Source organism: Polypterus senegalus, chromosome 9, assembly GCF_016835505.1.
Source record: "Polypterus senegalus isolate Bchr_013 chromosome 9, ASM1683550v1, whole genome shotgun sequence".
NCBI lineage: Eukaryota > Metazoa > Chordata > Cladistia > Polypteriformes > Polypteridae > Polypterus > Polypterus senegalus.
The window spans coordinates 179,305,601-179,322,591 of NC_053162.1; the positions used below are offsets into that span (position 1 = coordinate 179,305,601).

Genomic DNA, 16,991 nt, shown 5'->3' on the forward strand with positions numbered 1-16,991 from the left:
TGGGATACATTCCTCATACTTACGTTCAAATGTATAGAAGATACTAAAAAGGCAAAACAAAAATTTCAAGGAAGAAGCCCATTTTACATATTGAAATTACAAACAGTTTCATTCACGAAAGCATTATTAACTTTAATCTGAAACATTCTCATATTGCACGAACCTTTGGAATTACACAACTATTACTCACCTTAATTGGGAGAAAAAAAAAAAAACTCACGAGACACCTTTGGGTAGAGGCAGACTTATTTATTTTAAGAAAAGCTCCGCTCGGCAGTGTCAAGGTTACACGTGGAGCATATATTTATTTACATGATAGTAGTTGGTCATGAGTTTTGCTTATTTTTATTGTCTACTTGACTACATTAGGAGGACCCCCACCAAAACATAACATGCAAAGAAAAAAAAAAAAATATACCAAGTCAATATATATGAGCCACTAAATGGCTAAATCACTACTAATCCAATTCCAGTAAAGATCCGAACGTTTAGCTAGGCATAGCCCTGTGTGCTTAGAGGCAGTTTATTAAACAGAGCATCAGCTAGCAGGGAAGGCCTTTGTAAGCATTTAGGCCGTGTCATTTGGGTGTACCCTGTGGCAGCCATTGCAAGTGCCAGCCGCCTCTGAAAACTGCAGTGTAGGGAGGAGGTACTCCTTCAGCCTGTCTGGGAGAGGCAGTCTCTCAACTTTCTGCTTCAGGTTTAAAAGTTGTAGCTGTTGACGTATATGCAGCCTGCAGAGGTGTTTTAGAGGTGCTGGGGTGTGTTCAAGGTCTTTCAAGCGAGCATAGATGCTCAAGATCTTCTGGGCGTGAATACCACAGTTTTCAACAGAAATTACAAAGTCTTTTGGTATCCTGACATCCAGTGAAGTTGCAATCACAAAGTCCAGGATGGATTCCGCTTTGAGTATAACCTCACCGGCAGCAACAGTGTTGTCTTTCAACTCCTGCACTGCAGAGCACAGTCGCTGGAAGATGAGCACAAAGCCAGACCAACAAGGTGGGCTGTGCATGGTGCAGAAGAACGAAGCACCGCCTTGTAAAAGTTGCAAGGCCAAGGAGAAATGCAAATCGAAATGCTCCAAGCACGTTTCCATAAGCGAGGATTCATCTTCACGACAGCGGCTGGGGTCTGCTCCGTAAGTCAAAAGCAGCTGAGCCACTTCCTGACAGAAGTAATGAATATGTGGTGCATCTTCTGGCCTTCCATCTAGAGCCTCCTTAACGAGGAAAACCACGAAAGAAAGCGCAGTTTCACCATCACGTGTCATGGCGTTTGCATCAGCCCCTGTAATAGATGGGATGCAAATGAATTATTTGTTAATGAAGCCTTGAGTTTAGTGGACAATGAAATTCTTACCTGCATGTCTTCCACAGACTACAGTGGCAGAGTACAAACAAAAGACAATGAATACAACATCAGACAGATGTAACAAACAGCAGGAAAGGTTATGCAATTAATTGTCAGCACATATACAGTGCATCCGGAAAGTATTCGCAGCGCATCACTTTTTCCACATTTTGTTATGTTACAGACTTATTCCAAAATGGATTAAATTCATTTTTTTCCTCAGAATTCTACACACAACACCCCATAATGACAACGTGAAAAAGGTTGAGGTTTCTGCAAATTTATTAAAAAATAAAAAAACTGACAAAGCACATGTACATAAGTATTCACAGCCTTTGCCATGAAGCTCATCCTGTTTCCCCTTATCATCCTTGAGATGTTCACCTGTGGTAAATTCAGTTGATGTGACATGATTTGGAAAGGCACACACCTGTCTATAGAAGGTCCCACAGTTGACAGTTCATGTCAGAGCACAAACCAAGCATGAAGTCAAAGGAATTGTCTGTAGACCTCCGAGACAGGATTGTCTCGAGGCACAAATCTGGGGAAGGTGACAGAAAAATTTCTGCTGCTTTGAAGGTCCAAATGAGCAAAGTGGCCTCCATCATCCGTAAGTGGAAGAAGTTCAAAACCACCAGGACTCTTCCTAGAGCTGGCCGGCCATCTAAACTGAGCGATCGGGGGAGAAGGGCCTTAGTCACGGAGGTGACCAAGAACCTGATAGTCACTCTGTCAGAGCTCCAGAGGTCCTCTGTGGAGAGAGGAGAACCTTCCAGAAGGACAACCATCTCTGCAGCAATCCACCAATCAGGCCTGTATGGTAGAGTGGCCAGACGGAAATCATTCCTTAGTAAAAGACACATGGCAGCCCGCCTGGAGTTTGTCAAAAGGCACCTGAAGGACTCTCAGACCATGAGAAACAAAATTCTCTGGTCTGATCAGACAAAAATTGAACTCTTTGGTGTGAATGCCAGGCGTCACGTTTGGAGAAAACCAGGCACCGCTCATCACCAGGCCAATACCATCCCTACAGTGAAGCATGGTGGTGGCAGCATCATGCTGTGGGGATGGAACTGGGAGACTAGTCAGGATAAAGGGAAAGATGACTGCAGCAATGTACAGAGACATCCTGGATGAAAACCTGCTCCAGAGTGCTCTTGACCTCAGACTGGGGCGACGGTTCATCTTTCAGCAGGACAACACCCTAAGCACACAGCCAAGATATCACAGGAGTGGCTTCAGGACAACTCTGTGAATGTCCTTGAGTGGCCCAGCCAGAGCAGAGCCAGACTTGAATCTGATTGAACATCTCTGGAGAGATCTTAAAATGGCTGTGCACCGACGCTTCCCATCCAACCTGACTGAGTTTGAGAGGTGCTGCAAAGAGGAATGGGCGAAACTGGCCAAGGATAGGTGTGCCAAGCTTGTGGCATCATGTTCAAAAAGACTTGAGGCTGGAATCGACAAAGTGTTGAGCAAAGGCTGTGAATACTTATGGCCATGGGATTTCTCAGTTTTTTAATTTTTAAAAAATTTACAAAAACCTCAAGTAAACTTTTTTCACGTTGTCATTATGGGGTGTTGTGTGTAGAATTCTGAGGAAAAAAATGAATTTAATCCATTTTGGAAGAAGGCTGTAACATAACAAAATGTGGAAACAGTGATGCGCTGGGAATACTTTCCGGATGCACTGTAGCTGTTGGGAAGACATACGACCCAATGACAAAAACTGTTACTAGTCATATGAGTGTAAATCGTCAAGAATAGAGAAAGAAAAGTGTCTGAGCAGTATGGCCAAGTTCTTTTACAATAATGTGTTATACAGGTGCATCTCAATACCTTACAATATCATTGAAAACTTAATTTATTTCAGTAATTCAATTCAAAAAGTGAAACTCATATAGATTCATTACACACAGAGTGATATATTTCTAGTTTTTATTTCTTTTCATTTTGCTGATTAAGGCTTATATAGCTACCCAAATAGAAAACCCAAAATTCAGTATCTAAGAAAATTAGAATATTACATAAGACTAATAAAAAATTATTTTTAATACAGAAATGTTGGTCTACAGAAAAGTGTGTCCATGTACACTCAATACTTGATCGGGGCTCCTTTTGCTGCTGAATTTGGCACTGATGGAAGTTGCTGAGCACAGATGGACACATCTTTCAAAAGATGTCTGAGAAACTAAAGGCAATGGCGAGTCTTTCTGACAACTGCCAAAATGGTCTATACTAACTCAAGATGGTCAGTCTAGTATTCAGTGGGAGTGTGGTAACTGACGACCAAATAAAAGTTTAAACACCACTTCATAGCAACTTAAGACTCACATGCATGAACTGCATTTTGTCTTTTTAATAGCTGTTGCAGTTTCCTTTATAAACATCTTTTTTCTGATTTGAAACTTGTATGGTATAATTAATTGCAGTTCTTTTCAGTAATCCTGCATGCCTTGAATCAGACCTTAGTACATTTTTATACAAACTACCAAATAACAAAAGGTAACTCCAGCACCTCACAAGGAAACAAAATTTTATTTTCTACTGCATCCCAAGGAGGCAGCAAGAACAAGAAAACTACGTACCTCTTTCCAGCAACAAGCGAATATTCTCAATGTTGTGGACCATGACACCATCACTGCTAGCCAACGCATGGAGTAATGCTGTCTTTCCTGAAGTGGTAGGAGGAGAAACAAAAATGAACAATATGAGCCACAAATTGCTCCATGGATATTAAAAACATCACAAAAATGTCTCATCTGTGAATTGCACTGGTCACATCATATCCTATTTTATTAAATTACTCAGAAAGGTAAAATAAATAAACAAATAAAATGCAATGTTTGCATCTCTCAGAATTAGTGCGACAGCCAATGTTTCTGCGTGGTTTTAAATTTTGTTCACTAAACAAAGCGGGTGACTTCACTGAATGTCAGCTTACTTGTCTCACAATCTCTTCAAATAATTCTCAGTTCTTTCCCAAGGAAACCACTTGGGGATTTGTTTCATTTATACATTCCAAGACTACAGAAAATCTAATCCATTTTAAAATATTTACTTTTACTCAGCCTAACTGCCTGAAGCCAAGACAAATTAGCTCTAAACTCTTTTCCAAGCATTTGAACACACAACAAATGCTTAGTCACACTATAAATGAAAAATAGCAAACCAGAAAAAAACATTTGGATAAGTACCCAGTTATTAATAAATGACCGTGCCATGTGGCCTCCCATGTTTTAATTCCAAATGCAACAGCATTGCCCTTAAGTAAACCTGACCACCAGAACACACCAACACAAGGAGCATTCTAGACAGTGCAGTAATGAATATTCAAACCAATCAGTATTCACAAATCACTTAATACAGTCATGGGTACCTAAAAAATAGACAGGATGCATCCCTGGACGGAGGGGTTAGTCTACGGCAAAGCCCATTCATGATCATACCCACGTGTGGCCCATTTAGAAATGACAATTACTGTATACACTCATGTATAAATCGGTCTTGAAACCCAAAAAATCAATCACAAAGGCAGACCCTGACTTATACGCGCCTGTTCAAAAATGCAACACTTAATTTTTTTTCCCCATCTTCTTGCCTCCTCCAATCTCACATCAGTTCTCAAACACATCAAATTTTGTTGCAGCAGCATGGTTACCAATTTCTTTCGCTACTTCAACGACATTTAATTTAAAACCAGCTTCATATTTTCTTCTGATCAAACGCTCCATCGTAGATAAGGGATGCTTTTATGATAAAGGTGTATGGGGGGTGTGAGATACAAAAAACACAAATCAGTGCAAACGTCGCTTCAGAATAGTTCGGGTATTACTGTGTGGTCATGTAGGCACAACAGAGACAGAGAGAGGTTAGGAGCACACGCTGATACAGCACATTGCTCCACTCACATAGAAGAAAAAGGCAGTGTGCTCCATAGTTACCCTCTCAGGTGGGCGGGTGTTAGCATATCATAATCTCTTGGACCAATAGCATGCGTTTTCCATAATTGACGTATACGACCGACATTATTAAATACCAGAAATTATACGATAAAATCAAGTCCCAACTATATCCGTGAGTATATACGGTATCCAGAATCAGGACCCATGTCCTTTCACTTAGGCCTAGCAAGAACACGATATCTGGTAGTCACGACAAAGTTCCAATAAATCCTCATTAGAGTCCAAAAACATCAGTGGGTTTGTACAAATAGTACTTTTATTGCACCATGATAAAAAAGTCCAAAAGATATTTAAAATAAAGTAACACAAAATTATATACAGACAAGTGATGAAAACAAAATGAGAAAGAAATAAAATAAAAATCAACCTTTCCAATGGTTTTCATATTCTTTAGTCCCCCAAAATGTTCAGAAAGAGAGAGCAGCTTCTTCATCTCCATACTCTGAGATTGAACACTTTCTGATATCAGCCAACCCAAAACATGTACTACTGCCCAGTCTTATATCCTTAGCCATTTCACATGAACAAATTAACAAAAGTGTCTCATTTAAGCCTGTATGCCTTATGACAATAATCAAGTAAGGTTTATTTGCACCTGCGGCCCCCACATGTATCCATCCAGACACGCACTGCATCCTACACACGGCAGAACAGCCAAGCAAGCCATCCTGCAGCACATCCTCCTCAGCTGAATCTTCGTGTCATCCTCCACGGCGCAGCACACAAACATCTCAGGACAGCTGATTGATCTCCACTGACATGAGGTTTGCAAAGCATCCGATATCAATCTCAGTGTGAACAGAGAAGCACACACTGCCATCACATTCACATCTGACAGACTCCAGTTCCACATACAGCCTTCCCACACGAACCCCTCAAAAAAGCCTTAAAACCATCCTGGTAAGTTTAAGACAAAGAGTAAAAAAAAAAGTTTCTTACTTTCATCCCTCATATACCTATTACTGTGAACACGACATAACTAGAAAACCTTTAAAAGGATCAACTAGTGTAATGTTTCTTCTCTTCACAGACGTCTTCAGGTATGAGGAAACCAATTTAGACATGGGGACAACGTGCAGCTCCACACAAAGAAGATTCAGACCCAAGATGCTGAATTTATAAGGCAACTGTGCCCGCAAGTACCCTACTAATCAGAACCTTTTATAAAAATAAAAAGCAAATAGAAATAAAATCACAGACAAGAACAGTGACAAATGACTAGAGCAGAAGGTAACAGCAAACACAATTAGAAGTGTGCCAGTCTGCCTCACAAAAAGCGCTGACAGTGAAGAGTAATATGGTACTGTGCACAGGTGTGCTGGGGAGTGTTTGTGGGGCAGGTTAAGGTACTGTTTCAGTCAATTTAAATGCGTTCTAATTTGCAAAATGTGACACTTTTTATTTAACTATGCTTTTTTTTTTTTAAATAAGACAGTCCAACTCATATTTAATAGGTTGCTGTTGGTAGTGAAGAAATATAAGGTACTATCATGTATTTAAAAACTACTGAAATAGTTTTTAAGTATTTCATTGTTAATATTAGCCTATAAATAACAAATAACAGGCAATAAATCATAATCTTATAAATGAAGCTCAATGTAGGTGTGTTTGTTCTTTATACAAGACAGACAGACAGACAGACAGACAAATACTTTATTAATCCCAAGGGGACATTCACATACTCCAGCAGCAACATACTGATAAAAACAATAAAAAAAATAATAATAATATTAAAGAGTGATAAAAATGCAGACAATACCTTTGTATAATGTTAACTTTTATCCCCCGGGGTGGAAATGAGGAGTCGCACAGTGTGGGGGAGGAACGATCTCCTCAGTCTGTCAGTGGAGCAGGACAGTGACAGTCTGTCGCTGAAGCTGCTCCTCTGTCTGGAGATGATACTGTTATACAAGGGCACTCCCTTAGTCCAATCTCAACAAAACTTTGCACACTTATCCCACTTTATCAGGGGGAGACAATAGACTACTCTGAAGCTCAAAATTTAAACCCTGGGGGTTCCCTTGTGTTTTCCCTTTTACTACAGTGGATTTCCAAGGACAGTGTCTTTTCCTGGATTTTGAGCCCTAAAATAAATTAAGCTAAATCGATATGGAAGAAGACGATCTGCTGTGGCAACCCCTAACAGAAGCAGCCAGAAGAAGAAGAAGAAGAAATTTGTCTCTGGGAGGATACACTTTAAGAAACATCATTTACTGAAGTTAGATAGTTCTGCCTTAAAATTACTTACTCGGGCAATGCTGGGTACTGCTGCTAGTTGCTTATAAAAACGGATTATAACAAACGTACAATTAAGACATTCTAAAAAAACTTCAGGCATGTGAATGGTGATACTAATAATAAATCAGAGGACATATGTAAGTTAAATTGTGTAACAGATTGTCATCAAACTGGTTATATTTCACAAGTTAACTACCACCTTTTTAAGCAATATCAGCAAATAGCCTTTTTAACGTTTTTATCGTTTGCTTTGAAATAAAAAGAGGTCCAGACTACAAAAGTTATATCTGGCTTCAAAAGAACATTGTCATCCCTTCTTATTATTCTTACCAAAGGTCACAAACAGGATGATGTCTTATCTCCCCAAGGCCATGTAACTGTCACTAAAGGCAGAAACTGTCCAATCACTGCTCAGAAAACCAATACCTATAGGTCGTCTAGGGCTGCAGCATCTGCTATATGTGGATTTACTATATATACCCCTGCCCATCTAAGGAAATTAACATTTGAATTGACAACTTGTGCTCTGACAGGCTAAGTACAATTAAAAGCAGCTTTAGAATTTAAACACAATTATAATGTTAAATTAACAAAGAAGGGCACCTGGGGAAGTGAGAATGTTTTTGTACAGGAAAAAAAATAAATGTTATAGATTTAATAGCTGTCAGTCCAATTCAGTGTTAAGTATGGTGGGATCATTACTATCACAGGGGTGCCATTCAAACCTACAATGAAAGGGAAGTAGTGCACTGGTGGCTCTGCAGTCTTCAGTCTGAATTGAAACACCAGGCCAGAGAAACTTATACAAATAGTCAGGTATTCAGAAATGAAGGGTCAAAAAGCTAAAGGAACATTTGCCAAAGTCTTAATACTAACACATTTTAAAATATCCATAGAACGTACTGTATTCATTCTTGCATTCAGTTGCTTGTTGTACTGTTTTTCTATATTGTATACTATAATGGTATCTGTATTGTGTCATTTTACTTTACCATTCAATATTGCTAGCTCTTACTAAGGGGAACGCATGAGGAGGAATAGCAAAGTTCACACGACATGTGTATTACTCGCCAGATTAAACAAATGGAACAGTGGAACAGAAATAGATCTCACATGACAAACCTAATGATTGTGGAAGGCGTATGCAACATAAATGTCATTTTAAAGAGCTGTGCTTTAAGAGACATTTATATATACAGTGGTGTGAAAAACTATTTGCCCCCTTCCTGATTTCTTATTCTTTTGCATGTTTGTCACACAAAATGTTTCTGATCATCAAACACATTTAACCATTAGTCAAATATAACACAAGTAAACACAAAATGCAGTTTTAAAATGATGGTTTTTATTATTTAGGGAGAAAAAAAATCCAAACCTACATGGCCCTGTGTGAAAAAGTAATTGCCCCCTGAACCTAATAACTGGTTGGGCCACCCTTAGCAGCAATAACTGCAATCAAGCGTTTGCGATAACTTGCAATGAGTCTTTTACAGCGCTCTGGAGGAATTTTGGCCCACTCATCTTTGCAGAATTGTTGTAATTCAGCTTTATTTGAGGGTTTTCTAGCATGAACCGCCTTCTAAAGGTCATGCAATAGCATCTCAATTGGATTCAGGTCAGGACTTTGACTAGGCCACTCCAAAGTCTTCATTTTGTTTTTCTTCAGCCATTCAGAGGTGGATTTGACAAAGTATTGAGCAAAGGGCAAAGCGAATACTTATGTACATGGGATTTCTCAGTTTTTTTATTTTTAATAAATTTGCAAAAACCTCAAGTAAACTTTTTTCACGTTGTCATTATGGGGTGTTGTGTGTAGAATTCTGAGGAAAAAAATGAATTTAATCCATTTTGGAATAAGGCTGTAACATAACAAAATGTGGAAAAAGTGATGTGCTGTGAATACTTTCCAGATGCACTGTATGCCAAATGCTTTATTTTATATAAATTTTAAATTACAATAACAAATGCTCAAACCCATTTAATCCAATTCAGGTTAGCAGGGGGCTGGAGTCTACCCTGACTGCACCAAGTACAAGACTTGAAACAGCCCTGGACAGGGTGCCAGTTCATTGTAAAGCATCTCACACACACAAACACACAGTGGTCAAACGTGGAGCCAATAATTAGAATATTGTAAATGTTTTTAGAGATCTAGGAGAAAAATCTACACAGAAGCAGGGAGAACATGCAAACTCAACATGGACGAAAATCTAGTGCGGGATTTGAACCTGTGAATATGTGAGGTAGCAGAACTACTCATTATAGCGATAAAAAATAAACAGTTGCAATTTTGTTTTTCTCTGTTTGTGGTTATTTTACTTATCTGTTGTTGTGCTTCTTTGCCGGTCTCAAAATGGCCAGTTTTACTTTTTCCACCCTTCACCAATTAGGCTATTTTGTCATTATGCAAGTTCTTGTCATTACTACACGGTTAGCCAAGAATATCTCAAAATAATTTAAAAATTGACTGTTTCTCTTCAGTCAGCAATGCAGCCGTTTTCTCCAATCCCTTTATGCTCTTGATCATCACTCTCCTGTTTAAACATGTCACAATTTTAATAAACCTATAAATAGGACGTTACAAAACTGTCAACAGCTAATAATTAGCTGACTGTGGCTGCAATTTACTAGAAAGTTACTAACTGTAATATAATTATGAAATTAAATTACTGATGACACTACTGTTGTATGTCTCATCATCAAAAATGATGAACAAGTTCACAGAGGAGAGATTTGCCTTCTAATACAGTGGTGCCAGGAACATACACACCCAAAACACACCCACACCCTTGGCACTTATAGTGTCACCAGTCAACCTTACACTCATGTCGTTAAAGTCAACAAGGAAAACCACAGTACCCAATGAAATAACTACACTAACAGAGTCAAGGCACTATATTCAAAATGAGGCTGTGATGCAGACGTGCCAACTGGTCAACCCACATAAGGTCATAAATAACAGTTTCTTACATTATTCATAATGGACTCTAGGGCAAAGTTCACAAACCTCACTTGTTGCCAATGGCCCTAAAATACATCTAAGATGGTAAACATCTATCTTCTTCTTTCGGTCATCTTTTTCCATCTTCTGCATCTTGTTCTGTTACACCCACCACCTGCATGTCTTCTCTCACCACCATCCATAAACCTTCTCTTAGGCCTTCCTCTTTTCCTCTTGCCTGTCAGCTCTATCCTTAGTATCCTTCTCCCAGTACACTCACCACCTCTCCTCTGCTTATGTCCAAACCAACGCAATCTCGCCTCTCTGACTTTGTCTCCCAACCGTCCAACTTGAGCTGACCCTCTAATGTCCTCATTTCTTGTCCTGTGCATCCTCGTCACACCCAATGCAAATCTTAGCATCTTTAACACTACCACCTCCAGCCACCGTCTCCAACCCATATAACATAGCCGGTCTCACTACCGTCCTGTAGACCTTCCCTTTCACTCTTGCTGATACCCGTCTGTCACAAATCACTCCTGATACTCTTCTTAATAAAAGTACAAAATACCTAATAAAAAAAGATTTTATGCTTTAGCAATGTGCGTGAAGACTGAATACTGTTGAACAATAAGATGTAGTAATTAACCCCTAAGTTGTAACAGGAGCCTTCTAACATTTACTGTATAATGTCATAGTCAGTAACTACTGCTAGGAAGTAGGACATCATGGTACAGTTTACAGGGTTTTTTTCTTTGTACAAGCACAGGCATGTTAGGTGTCGCATTATCTTTCACCCAGGATGAATTGTATTCTGCTTTTTAATTGAGACAGAAAAAGTTTCTTTTCACAGCCTCACCATTTCTGTCAGCAGCATTGACGTCAGCTCCAAGGTCAAGAAGAGTTCTCAGGCAGGGCAGCCTTTCTGTTTCCTCACTAGCCAGATCCAATGGGCTACTTTCATGAATCTGTAGGAGAATAGGGGGGAAAAAAAAACTCCACATTAATATTTTTTAAAAAAAGTAGGTTATTTTTGACATTCTGGTGATTGAACCCATTCTTGCAAACATAAAAACAAGAATGCATATGAGAGATAAGAGGTACTTAGCTAGATGGATGAGGTCTCCAGGACTCTAAAAATATCGAAACCTAATTATGTCATATCATCTACTGTTAAACCGTAATTCTAAAATTTTTATTATGCTGTCTTAAGGAATTGTTCTGTTGTGTATATTGTATTGTATTGACCCCCTACTTTTGACACCTACTGCACGCCCAACCTACCTGGAAAGGGGTCTCTCTTTGAACTGCCTTTCCCGAGGTTTCTTCCATTTTTCCCTACAAGGTTTTTATTGGGAGTTTTTCCTTGTCTTCTCAGAGAGTCAAGGCTGGGGGGCTGTCAAAAGGCAGGGCCTGTTAAAGCCCATTGCGGCACTTCCTGTGTGATTTTGGGCTATACAAAAATAAACTGTATTGTATTGTATTGTACTTAAACTGGGCCGCTGTCACGTAATGTCTTAGTTTTCTATCTTTCCCTTTTGCTTCAACCCTCTAGTTGTAACAATGACAGTATAAAGTTCTTTATGTATCCATAGCAGGAAAAGATAAGATATGTGGCACAGTCAAAAAGTAGTTACTAAACTTCACTCATAAAAACAAGAACATTTAAAACTGCGACTCCATTCATCTCATTCTAGTACGGAATTGTTCACTGACTGCTGACAGAGAACAATTAAACATTTACAGCGATAATAAAAGGAAATAGGAAACTGATAAACTATGTACATACAATAATCTTACAGTAAAACAGAAATTAATCTCAATGACAAACAAAGTTATGGTAATATAAAATGCTGTTAACTTACAAACTGAGATATGGCCAGCTGACAGTGGACAAAACATTAATTGAAAAATAAAATTCTGGGGGATCCACTCCTGGTTATATCAGATCAAGTCACAGTTCAAATGAGCTAGGCCAACAGGCCACCAATTTAAAGGAATATTCCGCTCACAAATAATACTTTATTATATGTAACTTACCTTATGTAGTCTGAGAAAAATTTTTAATTTCATGTTTTCGTGGAAAAGGACAAAGTTTCTAATAGAATGGGACCCAATAGTGACAAATGCTGAACAATGGCAAACAATGTGAAAAGCATCAATGGGGGAGAAAATTTTTTTTTATATTATTCTTATTTATTACGTTATCAAATTATCCACATGTCAATTATCCCGGCATATGATCCAAATGTGCAAAAACACATGCTTTTTTGCTAGTATATTACTTCCAGAATAAATAAAACAAATCATAAACATCATGAGAAAGACTGTTTCAATTGAAGACTTGCCTCTTCCTCGCATTAGTTGGTCAAGAGTCCTGCCTTGAACTCAGAAAGTCTTTCCCATTGTCGTTGTGAGCATACTTCTTTTTCCATGGACATTTCTCACATTATTGGCCACTGTTCGGCGTTGGTCACAATTGGATTCCAATTTATCAGGAACCTTTTACTAAATATCCTTTCTCCACAAAAATATGAGTTTAAAAAAAAAATTCTTGGCCACCACTACAAACTACATGTGATATGTAACATATAAAAAATACTTTTGAGTGGAGTATTCCTTTAACACTAGAATCCCTGAATCCTATGAAAAACTCATAATCCTGGCCCACCTTAAATTCCTTCGCACCTCTCCATCAGCATCTTTTGTTTTGTAAATGTGTCGATCAGCACAAGCAGCAAGCAGCCTACTATCCCATCTCCCCCTTGACGGAGCTCAATTCAGGCACAAAGTTCTTTCAGCTCAAGCCAAGGCTCCTAATCTGCATGTGAGGTGTCTGGAGCTGAATCTTCTTATATAATTTACTACTGTGGCTGTCCGTTTATCTGTCTAGGATTTTTAAATCAACCCTAACCCTAAACTATGAACACTATAAATCAAGTGTATTCACTGCACGTTATCGTGCATTACGCCTCTACTGGTAGGGTAAATAATACAGTATATCGTTATTTGGAATGCATGCATTTCATGTGTGTTCTGTGTCTACAAAGATCTAGGTAAGTGTAGGATAAAACAAAATGCAAGGCAAAAAATGCTGAACACATAACTGAAACCAGAAACTTTTTCCATGTTATATGAATAATGATGTGAAGTGTATAATGTGTGAAAACTTTAGTCCAAATAGCAAATAAAAACGTGCGCTTTTATTCAAAAATATAACCAAAGTAAAAAAAAAAAAAATGTAAAATAAAATCAATTTACATGTTGCTGTCAATGAATCACAAACCCAAGCTCAAATGTCAATCGATAGAAAGCTCATACGTATTCCTGGATGGCGCAGAGGTATGAGCTGCTGCCTTATAACCAAAAGGTTGCCGGTCCGAGTCCAGGCGCTCTGGGTTTTGAGTAGTGAGCTGCTATTATTATTACTATAATAAAAACATACATTTGATTTGAGTCTGTAACACCCGGTGTAAATATTGGCTACTATTAAAAGTTAGCGTTTTTTTATTATTTAGTTTTATTCTCTCAGTGACGTTCACATGGTACAACGAACTTGTTTCTCCCGCTCTGAGTTGATGACATTTATCTCCATTTTTTCCACAAGAGCAGCGCTGTGGCTGATGCCTGCTCAGGACTATTTACTGTACCGGCAATCAAAGATATAATGTCTCATGACCGCTATAAGATTGGACAAAGGCAGAGCCACAACATAAACAGCTTCTTCGCAGCGCTTTTGCTGATTAAAAGACTACTGCACCGCAACGTTAACTCTGCTCAGCACCATAAGTAAAATGGTACTTCAATAAAGTCACTTTAGTATGCAAGCAATTCGCCACGCTGGTGCTTAGATCTGGCAGTCCCATGCTGACGGTGTACAACTCCAGGCACCTCACACACCTCTAGAGATAAGGAGCCTTGGCTTAAGCTGGGAAAACTTTTTGCCCGAGTTAAGCTCCATCAAGGGGAGGGATGGGATAGCAGGCTGCTTGCTGCTTGTGCTGATCAACACATTTGCAAAACAAAAGACACTGATGGAGAGATGCGAAGGAATTTAAGGAGGGCCGGGATTACGAGTTTTTTCATAGGCCTCAGGGATTCCAGTGTTAAGTATATGATGAAAACCATAACTGAAAAAACTAAAGTATGACAAGAAGCAAACTGAATCCAATTGAACCTCAAAGCTAGGTCTGATATCTGATTTTAAGAAAATAAGTGCATTCAATAAACAGAAATATAAACTCTTTAACAGTAGCTGATGTCAGGTGTCTTACAAGCAAGTCAAGATTACATTGGGATCGGCCAAAAAAGATGAATAAAATATACAAGTAATGATTAGTCTAAGAAAGATTGTAAAATAGCTAAGACACTGCTCTTCTGCAATGAGATTACAAAATTGAACCAGCCATGTTAAACTAGGAGAGGGCAAACTTCCCATCAAACCATAAACCGTTCTAATTAAATCAAAAGTACAAGCAAAACAACTAGTGATTTAAGATAACTGTTGACCACAGGAATTCAGCATAAGACCACCTTTGTAAAGGCAGAATTATTCTTATGTATGCTCACACATTCAACTACACAAACGAAACTCAGCACCCATAATTAATCAAAGCAGCAATCATGCCATTACTGTAGGAACAGCTACAAGGCATTCTGTATATGCAATTGTGTCACAACTCTGCCGGCATCTAAAATACCATTTTTTCCAGTACCATATAACCATTAAAAAAAAAAGACTACAACAGCATCACACATTGTGTTCTCTGGTGTATATTTTGTTACACAATATGGCTATTTTTCTTGTACACTTCCATCTTAAATAGTATTACATAAGGAAGCCTTTAACATCCTTAAATTGCTGATGCAATTTCATCAAGTTTTAGGCACACTACACTCTATTTTTGCTTCATCGCCGTGTATTCTTTTGCCTTCCTGAAAATGATGTAGTGGGAAAGGAGCCGGAGTATCTGAGCAACGTGGTTCCTAAAAGAGACACCGCTCTACTTTGATGACAGCCCAAAAAAAGAAAGGCTTTAAAATATTTTACAGATTTTTTTCACTCTGAATTAAGCTACAGAACAAGGCCTACTTTTACCTCTGTTATTATTATTGGAGTTCTATTTTTATCTGTGGCCTGCTTCACTTCTGAAACTTCACCAATTACAAGAATGGTTTATGTAATTTGAGATACGCTACCTAAAGTTAATGTTATCCAAAATGCTATCATATTGTTAACCAGAGAATAACAATAAATGGAATTCTGAATTTCAGACACCAAAGGACAATAGGTGGGAACTTCAGAAATTCTCATATGATGGCCAGTTTAAAGTCACAAGGCATCACTACAAAGATTGCATAGCTAATAGCACGCATACATTTAAATACTGAAACTGCAATACAAATATCCAATAACTCACCCGATCCCGTTTATTGATACTGGCTCCTTGGCGCACCAATGTTTCTACCATTACAGCCTGATTTCTCAGCACCGCATTATGCAGGGGGTTGTAGTAAGAGACAGGATCTACAATGCAAATGATTATTTTCATATAAGAGTTTCTTGGAGTACTCATTTAGCTCCCAGAAGCCTGTAAGAAGATGTGCATCGTGTATACAACATTGAGCAACACGTGTTTATAAAATGCATGCTGCTTAGTAGGCTTTCACAAGACATTGGTTTGTATATATCTTTAGGCCCTTTACCCCACAAGATATTGTTGTCACTGGTGTGAATGCAAGTGGGCGTAGAATTGGGTGGTCATAAACAGAACCCAACTGGACACTGGTATAGTCTTTTTTAGAGAAACTAAATATGTGAAACAAACTACTCTGGTTAAGATGTAAGTCACACTGCACAATATTTTCTTTAGTGCCCTCAATTCAAACTACACTATTATATCAACAGTTAGTGCTTTTGATTTTCAGTAAAAAAATACTATAATTAATAACAATAATATAATTAATAATAATAAAGAACATGAAATGGCAAAACCAGCAACAAATAAATAAAATAACAAGGTTCTTATATATAAACGTCTATGTGTGGAAGTGTGTGCCTCTGTCTGTCCAGCTCGGAAGTGAGAGGCTACAGCATGAAGCTCAAAGAAAGCGACTCTGCCGCCAAAGTAAAACCTCCAAGAAAAGAGAAACACATCGGTAAAACGGAGAGAAACTTCCTTAGCCGCTTATGCACAACCGATGCGATTGATTGATTGAAGTGCCTGAATCCAAGGTTTCTAGGAGCCCAGGCTTAAACAGCTAGTATACTATAAATACTGTAGATCCCATTATATAAGCCGAGAATTTCGTCCTAGATTTTTGGCTTGGAGTTTGGGGGTCGGTTTATACGAGTATCATTTCAGATTCAAGATTTCCAGCGCAATGCCGGTTTTGCCGATGAATACGGAAGTAAATAATGACAAAACCACAGAGCCATCTGTCAGATGAAGAAGTAACTTTGCATGCCGGTACTTTAAATTAAATAAAGAATT

The 16,991-nt window shown here is 38.5% G+C and overlaps 1 protein-coding gene across 5 annotated transcripts in view; it reads right to left on the reverse strand.

Moving 5' to 3' along the window:
• Window positions 1-234: 234 nt before the first annotated feature.
• Window positions 235-16,991, reverse strand: part of asb6 (ankyrin repeat and SOCS box containing 6) — a 50,132-nt gene continuing 33,375 nt past the window's right edge. For all 5 annotated transcript variants that reach the window (XM_039764432.1, XM_039764429.1, XM_039764433.1 and 2 more), the window contains 4 exons: window positions 15,918-16,024; window positions 11,357-11,465; window positions 3,942-4,028; window positions 235-1,290 (listed from right to left, as the gene is read on the reverse strand). In XM_039764432.1, the coding sequence (XP_039620366.1) occupies window positions 569-1,290; window positions 3,942-4,028; window positions 11,357-11,465; window positions 15,918-16,024 (1,025 nt within the window). In that variant the 3' untranslated portion in view covers window positions 235-568. The remainder of the gene's footprint in view (window positions 1,291-3,941; window positions 4,029-11,356; window positions 11,466-15,917; window positions 16,025-16,991) is intronic.